The sequence below is a fragment of the Phyllostomus discolor genome, chromosome 11 (genome assembly GCF_004126475.2).
Source record: "Phyllostomus discolor isolate MPI-MPIP mPhyDis1 chromosome 11, mPhyDis1.pri.v3, whole genome shotgun sequence".
Classification (NCBI taxonomy): domain Eukaryota; kingdom Metazoa; phylum Chordata; class Mammalia; order Chiroptera; family Phyllostomidae; genus Phyllostomus; species Phyllostomus discolor.
Window position 1 is genome coordinate 52,502,575 of NC_040913.2, and position 20,097 is coordinate 52,522,671.

The 20,097-nt window shown below is 39.8% G+C and overlaps 1 protein-coding gene across 5 annotated transcripts in view; it reads right to left on the minus strand.

The window, feature by feature from the left end:
- STK24 (serine/threonine kinase 24) overlaps positions 1 to 20,097 on the minus strand; it is a 126,234-nt gene that overhangs the window by 6,568 nt on the left and 99,569 nt on the right. For 4 of the 5 annotated variants that reach the window (XM_028526389.2, XM_036011391.1, XM_036011392.1 and 1 more), the window contains 6 exons: positions 17,038 to 17,146; positions 16,588 to 16,745; positions 6,966 to 7,151; positions 4,737 to 4,882; positions 2,744 to 2,873; positions 877 to 945 (listed from right to left, as the gene is read on the minus strand). In XM_028526389.2, coding sequence (XP_028382190.1) covers positions 877 to 945; positions 2,744 to 2,873; positions 4,737 to 4,882; positions 6,966 to 7,151; positions 16,588 to 16,745; positions 17,038 to 17,146 — 798 coding nt within the window. The remainder of the gene's footprint in view (positions 1 to 876; positions 946 to 2,743; positions 2,874 to 4,736; positions 4,883 to 6,965; positions 7,152 to 16,587; positions 16,746 to 17,037; positions 17,147 to 20,097) is intronic. The other variant, XM_036011390.1, reaches the window with a different exon arrangement.

A 20,097-nucleotide genomic window follows, 5' to 3' on the forward strand; every position in this document is an offset into this window, starting at 1 on the left:
CCCACCTCAAGTCTGAAGGTTTTGTGACACAGCATCCCTGTGACACAGCATTCAGTGGAAAGCACTGAATCACCACACAAACAGAAGTTACTGACTAGTGTGACTCACTCTGAATTATCTTAAAGGCCACCTGAGCCAGGAAGTGGGCATAAGAAAATGAAAAGAAAGGGGTATTTTCAACTTTTTCCCCACTCAGGCACTAGTCAAATGAAAAATAATCTTCACTCACACGAAATCTCTTCTTAAAACATCTCAAATACAGTATGCATATAGATATCTATATCTATAGATATAGATAGATATCTATATCTAGATATAGGTATAGGTATCTATAGGCCTCCTTGAGAAGGAACAGGGATATGGCACAGGATGCAGTCACAGAATAAGGAACTGAAAAGGGCCCTCATCTGGGAAACAAGTGATCCTGTTGGGTAAGATGACTACTCTGGGTATTGAGTAAGGGTTAGGGTTAATCTGGGGGCTCAATGGGAAACATGAGGACTCCAAGAAACCTGGTGTCTCCTTTAAAATAAAAATTGACTTTTTACCCTGCCATAAATGTGCCTGAGCCAGACAGATGAGGTTATACCCAAATACTTTTTGTTAAAAGCAGCACAACTGAAGTTAAAAACTGCTCTGATAATATATGGACTTAGGCTGGGTCACTGATGCCCCATCTATATACTCAAGGCGGTAATATGGTGACATTTCCAAGAGGCTGGATTCTAGCCAGCCTTCCAGGACCAAACCGCACACTCTCCTGCATGTTTTAACCTCTGAGATTCTACTGGCAACACTGTCACACAAGGAATGCCCTACTCTCTAGTTCTTTTCCTCCCTTCCCAGCTCCCCCCAAGGGTCAACTGGGTGTCTCACCTCTGCAAACAAAGGAGAAATAATTGTAGACAAACACTGAGAGAAAGGCCTCTTTGGGATGTCTTTCATCTTGGGGAAGAAAAAAGGTGATTAGAAATATAAAAGGTGATTAAAAATATTTAACATTCACATTTGCAAAAATTCCATAAACTTCTGATAGTTGCTATCCAAATATAATATCTGCAATGTTGTCTATTCTATACAAAATCTGAATAGGACTGTTTAACTATCCTTCCCTGGACAACCAAGTTCCATTAGCAGTGACATGCAAAACCATGGTCTGGATTCCACATGGAAAGGTACTAGGGGTCCAGAAAACGGCACTTTGTGGATGCAGGCAATGCTGAATTGCACCACTGTGCTACCTATGTTAGAGGACTTGACCAATGAATCCCTGGAAATTGAGATCAGGTCAGAGCTGGTGGCTGTCATAAAACAGTAGCCTATTCTTCACTTTTGCAAATTCTATCCGCACACTTAATGACTCATATCCATTTATCAAAGGAGGACTTAATCGTAACACCAAGGGACAGCCACTGGTTAACTGTGTCTGAGAAATTACACCCCTGTGCTTTAAGGACATCCTAAAAACAGCTTTTCATAAACTTAAAACAGGCATGAAATCAATTAATCAAAGTTTTATATAACTATCAAAAACAATCTTTGTTTTTAAGATTTTTCCAACTACAATTGACACCCAGTATTATTTTCTATTAGTTTCAGGTGTTCAGCATAGTGATTAGACATTTATAAAATTTCCAAAGTGATCCCCCTGGTAAGTCTAATACACACACGACACCACAGATAGTTATTACAATATTATTGACTACGTTCCTTATGCTGAATTCCCATGACTATTTTATAACTGCCAATTTGTACTTCCTGATCCCTTAACCCAGCCCCCCAACCCTCCCTTCCATCTGGCAACCATCAGTTTATTCTATAAGTTGTTCTTTTGTTCATTTATTGTTTTTTTTAAGATTCCACATATAAGTAAAATCATATGGTACTTGTCCTTCTCTATCTGACATTTCATTTAGCAGAAAAGCCCTCTAGGTTCATTCATGCTGTCACAAACAGTAAAATTTCATCCTTTTTTTATGGCTGAGTAGTGTACATATGTACTACATCTTCTTTATCCATTTGTTTTTTGATGGGCAGTTAGGCTGCATAATATCTTGGCTAGTATAAATAATGCTGCAATGAACACAAAGGTCCATATAGTCTTTCAAATTAGTGTTTTGGATTTCTTTAGATAAATATCCAGAAGTGGTGTTGCTGGGTCATATGGTAGTTCTATTTCTAATTTTTTGAGGAATCTCCACACTGTTTTCCATAGTGGCTGCTCCAATTTGCAATCCCACCAACAATGCACAGGAGTTCCCTTTTCTCCACATCCTCACCAACACTTGTTGTTTGTTGATTTATTGATGACATCTATTCTATCAAGTATGAGGTGATATCTCACTGTGGTTTTAGCAACTTTAAATAAAACTTAATCTCAAAATTCTAGTACTTCACATGAATGACCCTATGTGCAAAACAGACACAGTCCTGTCAAGAGAGCTTTAAAGTCATTTCATATTTGAAACTTCACCCCACAACCCATGACTCCCACTATATGTCCAAGTGTCATGCTGACTCCACAGAACAGCAGGGCAGATAGTGGAAATGAACACTGTAGGTCTGACTCTCTGAGTAACCAGACAAGACAAAATCTCTTACTGTCAATTCACTGGCAGCAAAATTCCAAAACAGGCTGCCATGAGGTATCACCTAGCCCCCTAACAGTCACAGAAAAGTGACTGAAAAATGCTGCTGACTGATAACAAGTGTTAGTCACTCCAGTAACAACAACCAAACGTACCTTATTTCTTTCTAAATTCGATGGCTGAAGAGCTCCATTCTCAAGACTCTTGGGATCTTTCTCTCGGATTGTGAAGATCCAGTCTCCCGAGTCGCTCCCTCCAGCTGCTTGGCCATCTGTGTCCGTTTCCCTTAACACAGAAACCCAGGAGAACTCATAACTGACCTGGCTCTGCAGGGGCTAAGACTTCATGGAGGAGACCCGCTGGTGGCCTCTCAAACCACAACTCAGCACTCAACATTGCCCAGCTACTATGCATGTCTTCTCTGTCTCACACTCATACTCCACAGCTACTTCCCATCTTCTCCACTCCCCACCAGTGACACCCACTCCCATTCCCTCTTGGGCTTCAGAAGAAAAGCTTGCCCCCTAACTCACAGAGAAGAGAGACCATCAGAATGTGGTTCCCATAACATCCCACAGTGCCAGCTGCATCCACACCCACCCCTCCCACCTCTTCCTCAAATGGAAAGCAGGGTCTCTTCCCCTGCAGAACAATCCTTTCCTCCTCTGACAGCCCCTTTCTCTTAGATTTTTCTCCCCTTAGGCTTCTTCCCACCCAAGATTCAAAATGCATTCCTTTTGCTTACTCAACACTATCTCCCTTCTACCTGCAGCCAATCTCTCTGCCACAGTTCTTGAATGTTACTATACTTACTGCCTCCATTTCTTATCTTCCATTCACTCTAAAATTCACCCCACCCCTGAACTGCTATGGCCAAGGCCACCAAGCCTCTATATACCATTAGACAAAGGATTTACTGGTCAACCCTTATTCTGCTTGAACTGTCAGCAGCAAATGACCCTGCTGATCACACCTACCTCCTTTAGATGCTCCAGACTCCTGAAGCCACACTGTGTTTGAATTTCTTCTGACTCATGTCATTCCTAGGTTCAGCCTTTATGCTGGCATTTCCTAATACTTGGTCCTAAGCCTCAGGTCCTCCTCACTCTGCAGGTATGCCATGAATGACACCATTTGTTCTCATGACTCCAATGACCATTTTTAGAGTAGTGATTCCTAAATCTGTATCATCTACCAAAACATTCTCCTAAACTCTAAACCTCAGTGCCACGCTCAACTAGACACACCCTCTTGGTCATCCTGTCAGCAATTCAAATACGTCCCACACCAAATTCAGTTTCCTGTACCCTGGCCTCCCCAGACCAGCCTCTTCTCTAACATCATCATCTCAACACAATCCACCATACTGCTGAAGCCAGGACTGTCTCCTCCTCCTTTACCCAAATCCATGGCCACATCTAGGTTCTCTGTTCATCTTTCTATCCCCATTGCTACCACCCTAATTCCTCATCTTCACAACCTCAACAAATTTCACGTGGTTCTCATTATTGGCTTTATAATCAATCACCTGGAACCTTAAAAAAATACTTGGGTTTCATGCCCAGAAACTTCGATTCGACTGGCCTGGCTTTCCTTCTTCTTTTATATACTGAAATGGCTCCTAGACCTCATTCATCTCTTTAGCTAACAGAATTCATAGATGCTTAACTTGACACTGGTTTTTGGTAACTTCATGATACAGATTATTTTATAATGCCCAGCATCTACTAGAACACAACACAGTATCACAAAAACACACAATTGTATCTTCTTAAAATATGTATCTAAAGCAGTTTCATCTGATCAGAATTTTGAGAGCAGGAAGTATAACAAAGGCAAAAAAAAAAACAGGTCAAGTTCACTTTATGAAGTTTTATCACAGACTTGACACAGAAAAATCCCACTGACAACCAAAAGAGGCTAAAAAACTTCCAAATAGCCCCATATTTTACTAACACAAGGAGTACAATCAACCTGGATTAACTAAGGAAGGGATGAAAAGGAGAAGGACTTAAAGCCCACCCAAAGAAGAGACTAGAACAAACAGCCCATGCCCCGCCCCCCATGCCTGCAGCTTAGGCACAGAGCAGGCATGGACACACCATCTGGCTCACACACACTTGCACAACTCAGGAGGAGCCAACTTACGTGTCAGAATCTTCAGAGCTAGAGTCTTCATGGCTCTGTTCGGCCTTCCACCTCTTGTACCTGTCAATGAGCTCAGTCAAGTAGGAAGTTTTCTTTGCATTGCGTATTATAAACTTGTGCTTCAGTAACTCCTTAGCAGAAGGTCTCTGGAAAACAAACCACCAAGCAAAAAAAAAACAGAGAAAGCATAAGATGAAGTTCCTACATTTTACTTGATTCTATCCCAAAAGTCAGACTTCTGCCTCGAAATATCAACCAACCACACTAATACCTAAAGATCAAGTTCTACTTCAAAGTTTTTTCCCCTAAGACCTATTCAATAAATAGCCATTTAGCACCTGTGTGTAGGACACCATGTACAGTGTAGACATAGCACTTACTATCTGATGTTAAATCCTCAGGAAACCATTCAATGAAAGCAAGAGATCTTACAGAGAAAAAAGCATTTACCTAGAAAATACTCCAGAGAATTTCACAAAGATCATTCAAAAGAGCTAGAATATGCCTCCTAGTTTTTATAAAACATTTTATTGCAAATGCTGGCAAGCAAGAAAACATATTTTGTATTACCTTATTAACTTTCTATATTAATGTTTGGCTCCACCCCCCAAAACAAAGAAAAATGTTCATTTGGCTCTACCTAGAAGAAACTAGAAAGGAGATAAAAGTTACCCTTCTCCCGTTTGCTGAAAGAGTGTCTGAGTTCTTAGTCATCCAGCTCTCCCAATTTAGAAATGCAGGTTTCCCAAGTCTGCCTCTTTTGGGGTGGTCGGGGTACCCAGGCCCTGGACTAAGAATGGCCACAGCCATACAGCATGCTTTGAACTTGGCCAACTGCTTTGCCCTTGAGGTTGGCAAAACAAATTACAGGGAGCATGCTTCCCAAGGAAGTTGAATGAAGCCCAAATTGGAACAGGCAGCAGGAACACACAAACAATATTAGTAAGACTAAACAATTTAGTAAGACTAAACTCCCACTTATTCCAAATTACTAAAGCTTTATTAACAAGAGCCAGACATGTCTCTCAAATTCAAGCTTGTGAAAAACCTGGGCCACCTCAGGTATTTCTCTCTTCCTGTCCAGGTGATTGTGAAACTCCAAGTTATCTCAGAAGTGCTCACATTCTCAGCTTCTCATCCTTCTCTCAGTGCATTTGGGGTCAAGGTAGGGGTAGAGAAAGTAAGCCAATACCAGCAGGGCATTTTTAACAGTAAGATGTATACATGTATGGGTGCATCTTCTTGAGTGCTGGTGCCCTATGACTAGGAGCTAACATCAGGATACAAAGTTCGGAACACCATGGCATGTAGAACAACAGCCCCACACCACCAATACCTGCTGTACTCTGCATCCCCTAGCAGGGGTGTCCAACCTTTCGTGTCTCTGTGCCACACTGGAAAAATAGTTGTCTTGAGCCACACATTCAATACATTGTGACACGTAATCATACACAAAAAAATCTCATAATGTTTCAAGTAAATTTACGATTTTGTGTTAGGCTGCATTCACAGCCATCCTGGGCCGTGTGCAGCCTTGGGCCACAAGTTGGACACCCCTGCAAAAGGATCTTAGAATATGCTGCGCTCCCCTTTTAATGCTCTAACAAACCATGGTGCTCTTGTAAAACTAATCACCCGTTTTTAAGTAAGAGTTAATAAAAAGGGGTCCAGCTAACCGTGCTGGAAAAGTTCATAAGCAAAACAAGGACTTACAGTGCTATACACAACACCAAAATATACAGATAGCTTTCAAAAACTGTCCTAATTCAGAGAGAAAATTAGGCTAAAGTTATGCAGTTGTTACTGCTATATAGCTCTCCCAGAGTCAATCAAACATAAAGGAGGAGGAAGGGGGGGGAAGAGAAGTGGATGGTTCATTTACATTTCATTTGCTTTTTTCTTTCCTGGCACATGCCAAGAAGAAACTGAAAACATTTACTCTAAAAAATTTAGCCATTATTTTTCAGGCCAGACTTTGCAATTACTAAAAAAAAGCTTAATAGTTTACAGCCTGACCTTCCACCATAAACATTAAATCCTTCAAGAAAAAAAATTAAAACATATTTGCAATGCAAAGATACAATCTTACCCATTTAGAAAGAGAAAAAAAAACTGAGATTGTGAAGATAGCTGACATGACTGATTTAAAAAATTCCACTAAGATGTATCTAGACCAAATCAAGCTATACACGAAGAGGTGCCTGCTTGTTCTGATCTCATGAAACTTACAAAGCTTGGCTCCTTGTTCAAACAGGCTTCAACAAACTCCTTGAGGGGTTTGCTATAGTTTCCTTCCAGTGTCGGGGGGTTGTTCTTTGGAATGAGAAATAAAACCTTCATGGGGTGCAGCTCAGAATGAGGTGGTTCCCCTTTTGCAAGTTCTATAGCTGTTATGCCCAGGGACCAGATGTCTGCCTGCAACAAAAAAATATATCTAATTTAGAGACCTACCAAGTAGGAATAAATTCAAGCAGGAGTAAATTCAAATAAATATACAAGGTCTGTCCAGAAGGTATCCAGCCCAGCCATGTAATATGAAAAACAGAGACATTTATTGAAGAAGATATGATACAAGAAACATTGTAGATAGGACAATGCCATCTCAGTCTCCTTCAAAACAGGAACCTTGGGACCTCACACAGTTCTCCTAATTGCCCTATTATATTTTTCTGATTCTCAAGGATGCTCTAAAATCTTTCCTTTCAAAGCTGATTTCAGTGTGGGAGTGTGGGAAAAGCCAGAAGTTGCAGGACACCAAATCTGGGCTACAGTGGGGCTGAGTCACCTGGGTGATTTGATGTTTTGCCAAAAAACTCTGCATAAGACCGTGATGCATGAGTGGGCACTGTGTCATGATGAAGCTGCCGATCACCAATTGCCCATAGCTTGAGGCCCTCTGAATCATTGGAATAGTTTCCACAGAGGAATGTGCAAGCTTAACGCAAAATTTGATGCAGATCCATTGCTCTGCTTACTCAGTCATTTGGAATGCATGGTCACAGAATACATATGCTCACTCAACAGCATCTACCACCCCCCACTGACTAGTACAGTGAAGTCATCATTGTTCATGCATACACATTCCAATCCAGGTTACACTGATGTTGTACAAGCTGTTCTCATTATATTAACAATGGCTAGACTTTTTCCAGACAGGCCTCATACTTCTTACAAAAAAAAAAAGTACCTCTCAATGTACTTTTAAGGGTTTGAAAACATTATTTTTAACCAAAAATAAAAAACATAAGCTTTTGGTTTAATTTCAAAATAGGCAACACACGGGAGAAAATTTAATATACAAAACAACTTCTATCTCTAACTGAAGACAGCTTTTACGATTATTCCTCTTCCACTCACTGTTGCAGGTATAATGCATTTAATGCCACCTGTAGTCCCTCAGTCAGTCATTGGGTAGGCCATCAGAGGTGAGCAGAGAGGGCAGATCTGGGGAGTGGAGGTGTGTTTGCCAGTTAAGCAATGCTTAGAATTAATATAATGTTCTGAGATTGGGAACAGCCATCTGGGTCTTGCAGACTGTAAGTTTAAATGCTAGCTCTATCAGAAAAGTCTTGTGACATTAAGACAAAAGATCTAATCCATGAGCCTAGTTCCCTCATCTGTGAAATGGGAATAGCAACATGTTGACTGCAAGGTGCCTAACACAACACCCAGAATTTAATGTACAAATACACAAAGAAGTGGAAAATATTCATATAGTGCACCCTTATATGCCTATCACATAAATTTAATAATCATTAACACAAGTTTTGTAGTATATGACAAATAATAGATAAAAAATGTTATGACATTTCCCCCAAGTACTTCAGTTTGCCAACACAGTTTTTATTACTTATTAACATCTAAAATTAATGTGTGAGAAGCAGCCAATCAATGTTTCTCTCTCACACCACCGTTTCTCTCCCTCTCCTTCTTTTTTCTACTCTCTAAAAATAAAGTTTAAGAAAAACTAAGACTTACATTCCCTTTTAGTTCAGCGAGATGAAGATGCTAGTGAGGCAGATAAATCTTTTTCTTTTCCCAGCCTCATCTTCCTTTGCAAATCACTGTGCACACTCACAGATGAAACTGATGGGAGCATGCTCTCATGACAATGATAACAGAACAAACCCTGCTACCCTACAACTGTTAAGCTCTACCTGTGATGCAGAGACCAGTCAGTCATGAAAATGTCCAGAAGATACACAAAGAAAAATGGAAGGGAGAAGTGGAAAGAAGCTGAATTAAACTTGTGTAGCTGGAGACCACAGTGACCAAAAGAGCAATAGTGCCCGTCAAAGAACATAAACTGTCAGGCAAAAGCTGTGTTGAGAACATGCATTCACTGGAAGGATATTCCACACAGTACAGCAACCTCAGGAAAAGGCCCTTTTTTTAGGCATTGCTTATAACAAGAGCTGCTAGCCCAGAGTTGAAACTAATGGGGGGGGGGGGGGGGGTGTGGGTGTGTGTGTGTGTTTGTGTGTGTGTGTGAGAGAGAGAGAGAGAGAGAGAGACAGAGAGAGAGAGAGAGAGAGAGAGAGACCCCCTAAGAAGACTTCAGCATCTGAAATCCTTCCCATAAGCCTCAATTCTCAGACAGACATTATCCTTATCTACAATTTCCACACCTTCTGGGTCAACAAACCTGGGAAGTAAATTTCACATAAACATATTTTCACAGATTGTTTCTACTAAAGAGTCACTGGAAATTTTTTAAAAATTTTAAAAAGGTTTAGAAAAATTAAGTCCCTAGTTATGACCCAAATGAAAGATTTTACTTCAAAAACAAGCCAGAGGAAAAGGTAAAGTAATTAAATGTCAGGTGACAGATTCTCGAGGTCCCAACTGAATGTGCACTTCAGGCAGCATTTTTTAATGTAATATATATTATTTTTTAAAATATATCATCTTTATTATATTTTTTCTATTACGATTTAGTCCCCCTATATCCCCCCACCCCTCAGCAATCACCACACTGTTGTCCATGTCCATGAGTCCTTTCTCCTTTTTACTCAGTCCCTCCACATCCTTAACTCTACCCCCACTCACTAGTTGTCATCTGTTCTCCACCTATAAGTCTGTCTCTTTTTTGCTTGTTAGTTCAGTTTGTTCATTGGTTTCCACATGTGACTGAAGTCATATAGTATTTGTCTTTCTTTGACTGGTTTATGTCACTTAGCATAATGTTCTCCAGGTCTACCAATACTGCTGCAAAGGGTAAAATTTTCTTCTTTTTTATAGCCAAGTAGAATTCCATTGTGTAACTGTCCCACAGTTGTGGTTTTTTTTTAATCTACTCATCTATTGATGGACACATAGGATGTTTCCATATCTTGTCAATTGTAAATTATGATACAATGAACAACAGAGAGCTTATATTCTTTCAAATTAGTGTTTTCGGTTCCTTCAGATATATACACCCAGAAGTGGGATTGCTGATCAAAAGGCAGATCCATTTTTAATTATTTAAGGTATATCCCTCTGTACTTCTTTCCACAGCAGCTGCACCAATCTTCATTCCTACCAACAGTGCAAAAGGGTTCCCCTTTCTCCACATCATCTCCAACACTTGTTGTTTGATTTATTAATGACAGCCATTCTGACAACTGGGATATATCTCATTGGGGTTTTTATTTGCATTTCTCTGATTAGTGATGTTGAGCATCTTTTCACATGTTTACTGGCCAAGTGTATGTCCTCTTCAGATAAGTGTCTATTCAGGTCCTTTGCCCATTTTTAAATTAGTTGTTTTTCTGGTGTTCAGATTTCTAAGTACTTTATACATTTTCGATATTAACCCCTTATAACATGCATTGGTGGCTATGTTCTTCCATTCTGTGGGCTGTCTTTTTTTTATCTTATTGATGTATCCTTTCTTGTGCAAAAACTTTTTAGTCTGATGAAATCCCATTTGTTTTTTGTTTGTTTATTTCCCTTGCCTGTGGAGATATAACCAATACAAAATTTCTACAAGCAATGTCCAAGATTTTGCTGCCTATGTTTTCCTCTAGGATTTTTATGGTTTTAGGTCTAACATTTAAGTCTTTGATCCATTTTTTAAAAGTATATTTTATTATTTTGTTACAGTTGTCCCATTTTTTTGTCCCTTTGCCCTCCTCTGCCCAGTACCCTCCTTCCCTCCAGTAACATCCCCCTTAGTTCATGTCCATGGGTCATGCATGTAAGTTCCTTGGTCTCTCCCTTTCCTATACTACTATTCTTAACATCCCCCTGTCTATTTTGTACCTACCAATTATGCTTCTTGATCCCTACACCATTTCTCCATGTTAACCCCTTCCGCCTCCCAGTTCCTGTTCTGGTTGTTTGCTTAGTTTGTTTTGTTTTTTAATTCAGTTGTTGATAGTTGTGAGGTTGTTCGAATTTTAGCATTCATAGATTTGATCTTCTTTTTCTTAAATAAGTCCCTTTAACATTTCATGTAATAATGGCTTGATGATGATGAATTCCTTTAGCTTTACCTTGTCTGGGAAGCACTTTATCTGCCCTTCTAAATGATAGCTTTGCTGGATAGAACAATCTTGGATGTAGGTTTTTGCCTTTCATGACTGCGAATACTTCTTTCCAGACTTCTTGCTTGCAAAGTTTCTTTTGAGAAATCAGCTGCAAGTCTTATGGGGACTCCTTTGTAGGTAACTCTCTGCTTTTCTCTTGCTGCTTTTAAGATACTCTCTTTATCTTTAACCTTTGGCATTTTAATTATGACGTGTCTTAGTGTGGTCCTCTTTGGGTCCAACTTGATTGGGACTCCCTGTGCTTCCTGGACTTGTATGTCTATTTCCTTTGCCAAATTAGGGAAGTTTCCTTTCATTATTTTTTCAAATAGATTTCCAATTTCTTGCTCTTTCTCTTCTTCTCTGGCACCCCTATGATGGATTCCAACCTCCATGGAAGATTAGATGTGCAGGGCCTGGGTGGTGGTACACCAGTGTGGACTGTAGCTGTCCACTGGGTGCACTGGCCCTGGAGTGTCCCATGTGGTGCAGGCCAAGGTGAACAACTACCTGTGTTTTGCCCAAGGCCATTCTCCCTGAGCTGTAAAACAATCTGAGAAGGCTGCAGTTTTTACTGGGTTTGGAGGTTCTCAGACAAAATCAGGCTGTAAATCTAGGCTGGCTACTGCTACTGCCTGGCCTAGAGCTCACTGAGGCCAGCTATTGCTTGTTTGATAGTATTTAGGACAGGGGTGTCAAACTCATTTTCACTGGGGGCCACATCTGTCTCGCAATTGCCTTCAAAGAGCTGAATGTAATTTTAGGACTGTATTAATGTAACAACTCCTTAACAATTAAGTGAGAGCTCGGCACTGCCACCAGGTAGAAACAAGGTACTGTGCCAGATAAAACAAGGTGGAGGGCCAGATTAGGCCTGCAGGCCTTGTGTTTGCCACCTGTGACTTGGGAAGTTGTGAAGCGTGAATCAAGATCTGCCATTCATATGGAAAAGCAGCTTGGATGGGCCCATAAATTGGGTGGGGTGGGGTCTCTGGGGATCTCCAAGGCAGGTCAAACAGTGTTAGGCAGGTGATGGAGTCTAAGATATGGTACCTGCCTTCCTGCTCCATGGCTTTGCAGGAGGGATGGCTCAGAAAAGGGACAATGGCCTCTGCTCACCTTGATGCCAGAAACTTCAGCCTCTTTCAGTATTCCCCTGGTGCCCTTCAAGCTGCTAACCTAGAGCTGGAGCTCAGAGGGAGTTTGAGTAGGCGAGTCCATGCGTGGGTTAAGAGGAAATGCTTGGGGCTCCAGCAGTTTCTTCCACCAACTCAATCCCTGTTGGATTTTGCAGCCAGAATTTGTAGGGACCTATCCTTCTGCCATTGGAACCCTCGGCAGGAGGGCCTAGTGTAGGTCTGGGTCTGCTTGCTCCTGAGATATCCCTTCCAAATTTTTATCCACCACACATGGGTGTTGGATCAGCCCGTTCCCCATCCGTGCCTCTCCTACTAGTCTCGATGTACAGTTTCACCAATTCCGTAGTTGTCAGGCTTCTATTCAACTTGATTTCTGATGTTTCTGAATGGTTGTTCTACATTTTAGTTATAATTTTGATGTGGTTGTGTGAAGAGCCAAGCAATGTCTGCCTATGTCACCATCTTGACCAGAAACTCAGAGGTGTCAAATCTTTGATCCATTTTGAAGTTGTTATTGTGTGTGGTGTAAGAAAGTGGTCTGCCTTCATTTTTCAGGACTTACCTGTCCATTTTTTCCCACACCATTTATTGAATAATCTATCTTTAGCCCAATGTATGTGCTTATTTATTCTGTCAAATATTAATTGACTAAAAGGTGTGGGTTTATTTCTGGGATCTCCAATCCATTCAATTGATTCATGTTTCTGTTTTTGTGCTAGTACCAGGATGTTTTGATTACTATGGCCTTGTAATATAGTTTGATATTAGGTAACATGATTCCTCCGCCTCTGTTCTTCTTTTTCAGGATCGCAATTATTAAGAGGGTCCTTTTGTAGTTCCATATAAATCTTGGAAATATTCTAGTTCTGTGAAATACACCATTGGAATCTTGACAGGAATCGAGCAGAATTTATAGATTGTTTGGGGTAGTAGGGACATTTTAATGATGTTAATTCATCCTGTCCATGAACATGGTATGTGCTTCCACTTATTTGTATCTTCTTCAATTTCTCTCTTCAGTGTCGTCTTACAACTTTCCAAGTACAGGTCTTTCACATCCTTGGTTAGGTTTATTCCTAGGTATTTTATTCTTTTTTGAAGCAATTGTTAATGGAATTGTTTCCTTCCCTTTCTGTTAGTTCATTATTAGCATATAAAAATGCAACTGATTTCTGAATATTAATTTTGTATCCTGCTATTTTGCTGAACTCATTTATCAGTTTTAGTAGTTTCTTGGTAAATCTTTGGGGTTTTCATGTCATCTGCAAATAGACAGTTTTACTTCTTCCTTTACAATTTGGATGCATTTTATTGCTTCTTTTTGTTAGATTCCTCTGGCCAGGACTTCCTGTACTATGTTGACTAGTAGAGGTGAAAACAGACATCCCTGTCTTACTCCCGACCTTAAGGGGAATGCTTGTTATTTTTGCCCATCGTGTATGATGCTGGCACTGGGTCTGTCATACATGGCCTTATTATTTTCAAGTATGTTCCCTTTATTCCCACGTTGCTGAGAGTTTTTATCATAGATGGTTGCTGGATTTCATCAAAATCTTTTTCTGTATCTATTGATATAATCATGTGGTTTTTAACCTTCATTTTGTTTATGTGGTGAATCACATTTTATTGATTTGCAAATGTTGTGCCATCCTTGTATGCTCAGAATAAATCCCATTTGATCATGGTGTATGATCTTTTTGATGCATTGATGTATTTACTTTCATTGAGGATTTTAGCATCTATGTTCATCAGTGATATATGCCTATAATTTTCTTTCTATGTAGTATATTTATCTGCTTTTAGAATTACAATAATGCTGGCCTCATTAAATGAGTTTGGGGGCCTTCTCTACTCTTAAATTTTATTAAATAGCTTGAGAAGGAAAGGTGTTAGTTCTTCTCAGAATGTTTGGTAAAATTAATCTGTGAAGCCATCTGGAGCATGGCTTTTGTTTTTTGGAAATTTTTTGAATATTGCTTCAGTTTCATTACATGTAATCTCTCTATTCAGATTCTCTGATTCTTCCTGATTTATTTTTGGAAGAGGTATGTGTTTCTAGGAATTCATCCGTTTTATCCAGGCTGTCCAGTTTGTTGGCATGTAATCATTCATAATATTTGCTTATAATCCTTTGTATTTCTTTGGTGTCTGTTGTTATTTCTCCTCTTTCATTTCTGATTTTATTTATTTGGGTCCATTCTCTTTTTTTCTTGATGAATCTGATTAAAGGTTTCTCAGTCTTGTTTATCTTTTCAAAGAACCAGTTCTTGTATTCATTGATCTTCTGTATCATTTTTTTAGACTCTATTTCATTTATTTCTGCTCTGATCTTAATTATTTCCTTCCTTCTACACACATTGGGCTTTGTTTGTTGTTCCTTTTCAAGTTCCTTTAAGTGTGAAGTTAGATCGCTTGAGCTGAGCTTTTTGCTGTTTTTTTGAGATAGGCCTTTAATGCTATGTACTTCTCTCTTAGGATTGCTTTCCTAGTGTCCCACAGATTTTGGATAGCTGTATCCTCATATTCATTTGTTTCAAGATATCTTCTGATTTCTTCCTTGATCTTATTATTGAGAGATAGCATCTTTCAATCTACCTAAAAAGAATACTGCAGCATTTTCTTATCAGATAAGAACATTATGATCTTTAACACCGGGCAGGAGTGGGGGGGGGGGGGGGGGGGGTGGCCCTCCAAGAAATAAAGTGCAAAGCTTTTTGATATGTTAAAATCCCTGCTGCTCAGAGCCTGCCTTAGGCAAACATCCAGAAAGACCCTGCACTAGTTAGAAAGGTGGGGTAGAAAACAGGGCAGCCAGGACAATTCTTGAATAACTATAAAGTGAACAATGATGGGTAATAATAAAAATAGAAGATCTGAATCCTGAGTCACATGTGCCACAGTTGATCAGCTAATTTACTAGAAAGAGAATAATTAGTGTGGTATAATCAAATGAGTTAAGAAATCTGGATTCAACTCCCTGCCAAAATCTAGGCCTATGAAATTTTTTTAAGATTTTATTTATTTATTTTTAGAGAGGGAAGGGAGGGAGAAAGAGAGAGAGAAACATCAGTGTGCGGTTGCTGGGGGCCATGGCCTGCAACCCAGGCATGTGCCCTGACTGGGAATCGAACCTGCGATGCTTTGGTTCACAGCCCGCGCTCAATCTACTGAGCTATGCCAGCCAGGTAGGCCTATGAATTTTGATAAATGAACCTGAGCTTAAAATAAAGAGAATAGACTGAATATTAAGTTCCTGTCAAGGCCTAAAATGAGATATCCCCAGGAAAAGGCCAATATCAAAAGCAGCTGCAGAGATTAGAAGTAGCTATAGGGTAATCCATCCATCACACAGGGTAAAGCCCTAACAAGCAACAAACATACCAAAGACTAGACAGCTCTCCTATCCTGGGGGCTGAGAAAGAGCAGCCTGTGGGAGACTAGAATTAAATCTGAGATCCAGGAGGTAGGGTCTCTAGATTTTCAGTCTATACTAAAAAGGTTAAGAGAGTTGAAGGGCAATGGGTTGGGGGGGAGGGAAATGCAGGAAAATTTGACAGAATATATGACATGTATAAGAGGTTAGAAAAAAAGAATTATAACTTTGCCTCATGATGGCTAGGAGTCTGTGAGATTAAAGATACTAATTGGGAACTAAAAATAATGAGAGAAAGAATCTGCAGCAGCAATCACTAAAAGCACTATTTTTTCTAGGATCTGGTCTTACATTTTTGTAGATTCTCTGTTTCATTTGTAGGATCTCTTTCTGTATTTGTCCCTAAAATATCATTCCGAATATGGTCCAAGGTCATCCTCCATCACTTACTCCTCTTTACAACCCTGGATCTCTCTTTGTGGGTGCTCACCCCACATGCCTCTACTGGGTGCTTCCACCATGGTTGCCACCTTGATCCTCCATTCCTCCACACCCACCATCAAACACCCTCCTTTCTTGTTGTTTCCCACCACCAAGCTGATATCGTTTAAGCTAAAAAATTCATTAACTGTGGACTGGATAAATAAAAGGTATAATATGATACAGTAGGGGACAAAGAAGAAACCTGTTTTTAACCAAGGTCCAAGAATGACCTTTACGACCTACTTCAAGGTGCCAGTCTTTACTCTAACTGGAAAAACTAGAAACTAAAAACATAAAAGTGGAGAATTCTCCTGACCCAACAAGCATGATGTATCAGCACTAACCTTTGAGTCATAGGCTGACTGTTTAATGACTTCGGGTGCCATCCAGAAAGGGGTGCCCACGAAGGTGTTTCTTTTTATCTGGGTATCTGTCAGCTGCCCCGCCACTCCAAAATCAGCCAGCTTAACCTCTCCATGTTCAGAGAGCAGAACATTGGCAGCTGCAAAATAAAACCAAGATGCCTCCTGGGACTGTTTGTTGTGCTGTTTCACCCATTATCATTTTAGGAATGTGTATGTTCTCTTCCCAGTGGGACTATGTGCTCAGTAAGAAAAGGCACCAAGGGATACTTTTGGTTAGACACCCCTCAAAGCCAATTCACCCCCATGCAGCTGAAGGTACTCTACAAAAACCCACAGGACAACCTCCCTTGAGGAGCATGGTTTAATTCTACAGCACATTCCTACCCACCTTAGGTATTTCAAAGGAATAAAAACAATATGCTTTCTTACCTTTAATGTCTCTATGAATTTTCTTCTCCGAATGCAAATAATCAAGTCCTTTCAGTATTTCTCTTAATATAGTAGCAATCTGAGTTTCATCTAAAGGGCCAGGTTCTAACTAACAAAAAAAAGGATTAAATAATTATAAGAAGTTTGAAATGATAAAACAAAGTTAATACTCATGTTAAATAGACAATAATTAAAATCGAAAAACTTCTCTACTCCAGAACAGGCATTTTTTTCCAATTAAAATCTACTTAAAGGTCCCTAAAAACAACAGCTACAATGAACCAGAAAAAATGACTTTGCTGAATGAAGTGAAGCTGGCTAAGAATTAAAGTAGGACCAGTGAGAAAGTCCATGGTCAGCACTGCCATGGCTATAAGTTGAGCTATAATCGATTTTAGTCCAGAAAGCAAAAGCCCAGAAACTCACAGCACTTGCTGGATAGGGTACAAAGCAGCTTGGACCTGTCCTAACATATGTAATGGTAATCAAAACACAAGTAGTTCAAAAGAGAAGGCCTGAGAGCCCACTGTTTTCTGAGGCTACCCCTGCACCAGAATTTTTTAAGCCTGAATTTTAAAACATGGGGAAGACAGCAGAAAGGACTCAATCCTTATGATTAAGATTTTTTTTTGCTGTATTTTGTATATATAAGCAAAAATTACTATTATATTATCCCAAATAAGATAATAATTTCCTCTGAAAACCTTCATTCTGAGAAATTCAGAGAAGTTGATATTGGCTTCTTAATAGCCACAACTGTATAAAGATGAAGGAAGAAATGTCAAGAAACACGCCCATTTTAAAAGGAAAAAATTAGGCTATAAAGCTCAATTCAAATTGGGTAGGTCCACCATCACTTACAGAGCAGGGAATTCAACCACAACTTAATAATTATAGCAAAACAACTGAACATTCCCTAAAGAACTAATAATGGAACTGGTGGGGATGGGGGGTCAGAATTCTAATATTAATTTTTCTTCTAAACAATGGTTCTCAGTATTGCATTTTCAGATTTGACATCATAACCCAAATTCATATCACAGTTAAAGCTATCATAACTGAAATTCACACAATCCTGTGACATTCACAAAGTTTTAAAAAGATAGATGTGCTTTAAACCAAAGGGAATAAAAACTAAGACACTCTTTGAAAAGGAGTGAAAACTAAGACTCTCCTGGAGTTCTGATTAATGCTCCTACTTTCCTATGTGTATCATGGCCTTCACTGGGACAACAGTGATAGCACAGTTGTTTATGGGGTCCAAGGCAGGGCAGCTGAGACACAATTCCTGCTTCACTACAGCTTTACTGTCACCTGGAACTGCTTTCTGATTCATCTAGTGACCCGTGTCTCCTCTGCTCACTAGCCCAACATGGTCTATACAAAAATCCACAAAGTCTGGAGAAAAGATGGCGAGGTCAGTGGGCTTGTCTGGTAGCAGCTTCTCAGCTCCCTTGCCTTCAGGACACAGGTGTAAGAGAATGGTGCTGCTACTCACTGTAGTCTTCCTGTATGTTATATGTTCAGTGGCACTGCTTGGACCAACTAGCCTGCCAGAAAGTATCCCAAATTCTAATTAAGGTACTATCCAAACATTACCTCAGAGGCAACATGTTGCACACTTTGTTCCACAGAACCTAACTTCCCCCAGTTATCTGACCAAGAGTCTTATTTTCAAGAAACACACATTGAAACTACTGTTCCAAAGAGCACAGTCTGGAACCTTCCCTGTCCGTCTTCTCCACATCTACTTTTGAGTTTTCATGCAAAGTAGAAATTTTAATACTCAAAATGAGGAAAAGACACTATTTCTCATAAGCTGGGGGTAAGAGGAAGAAAGGTGTATTTGCTCTTAGTCACAACATCAGAACACAGAAGGATAATCCAGTTGTTCAAAATCATATCAAAGAATGTAAGTTCCAGTTCTTCCTCCAGCACATTTTGTCCCAAGCCAATTATCAGTAACATTTGGCTAGACTTGTGCTTAACTTTAACCTTCCTTCTATTATCAACTCTTGGAAAGAAACAGTAGAGCAGCCTTGTGTCTTTAAGCAAGGGGAGATAAGAAGAGTTGAGAAAAACTAACAGAAAAATCTTCCCCTGGATATTTGAGAACTGGCTCTCTGATTAAAATATGTATTTAAATGTGGCCTAAACACCACCCACCAATAATTTAGTCACGAGGGGTGAAAAGGGTAAAAGAGAGGACCTTTTCGGTGTCAAAACTCACTATAAACAGTATTCAGTTGCTCTCTACATCACGAAGATCCTCACTAGTGGGTGAGACCAGGATGAGCTAACTTCTTGGAGTCACATATTAGCATTCTCCACCATTTCTAAACAGTATAAATATGGTAGTCTCTATCATTAAGAGAACTGTGGAATCTTCAAATAATCTTTACAAAAAAAAGACTCCCAGGAAAAAAATTTAGGCTATACCTCATCTCTAGATGACTTCTAATTCCCTCTCCTTCTTCCTCTGCAATAGAGACTATTAACCAGGCACATGGCCACCCAACAAGAGGCCTCATATACCAGCCTCTGCAGCAGCAAGTCTGCACATGTGAGTAAGTTCTCCCCAGTGGAATATGAGCAGAAGTGACACATGCTCCCTTCCTGGTCTTGGCCTTGAAACACTGGCAGCCAGAGAGAACAATGACTGAAGACCATAGAAATCCACAGGTTACTGATGGTAAACCCACCCACCAGTACAGGACCCTGAAGATCATATGGACTAGAGTCCACTGACCCCCACATGTGGGAGAGAAATAAATTTCTATCCTATGTGAGATACTGGGGCCACTATAACAGCAGCTCAACCCAAACCTTAATGAATATGCTATCTCATTTTTTAAAAACACGTTGCAGATACATCTTTTAAGTTTATCAAACATCTCTACATAGTATCAAATTGTTTTGTGTGACAACATTCTGTTTTTTTAAAATCTGTTATAAACGAAGGCCATCTCAAAAAAATACTAACAGTTTTCAACATGCAAAAAATAATTCTTGTATCCCATTATTAAAGTGTGTCCTATTCTCAGAGAGTTGGGTGCAGCA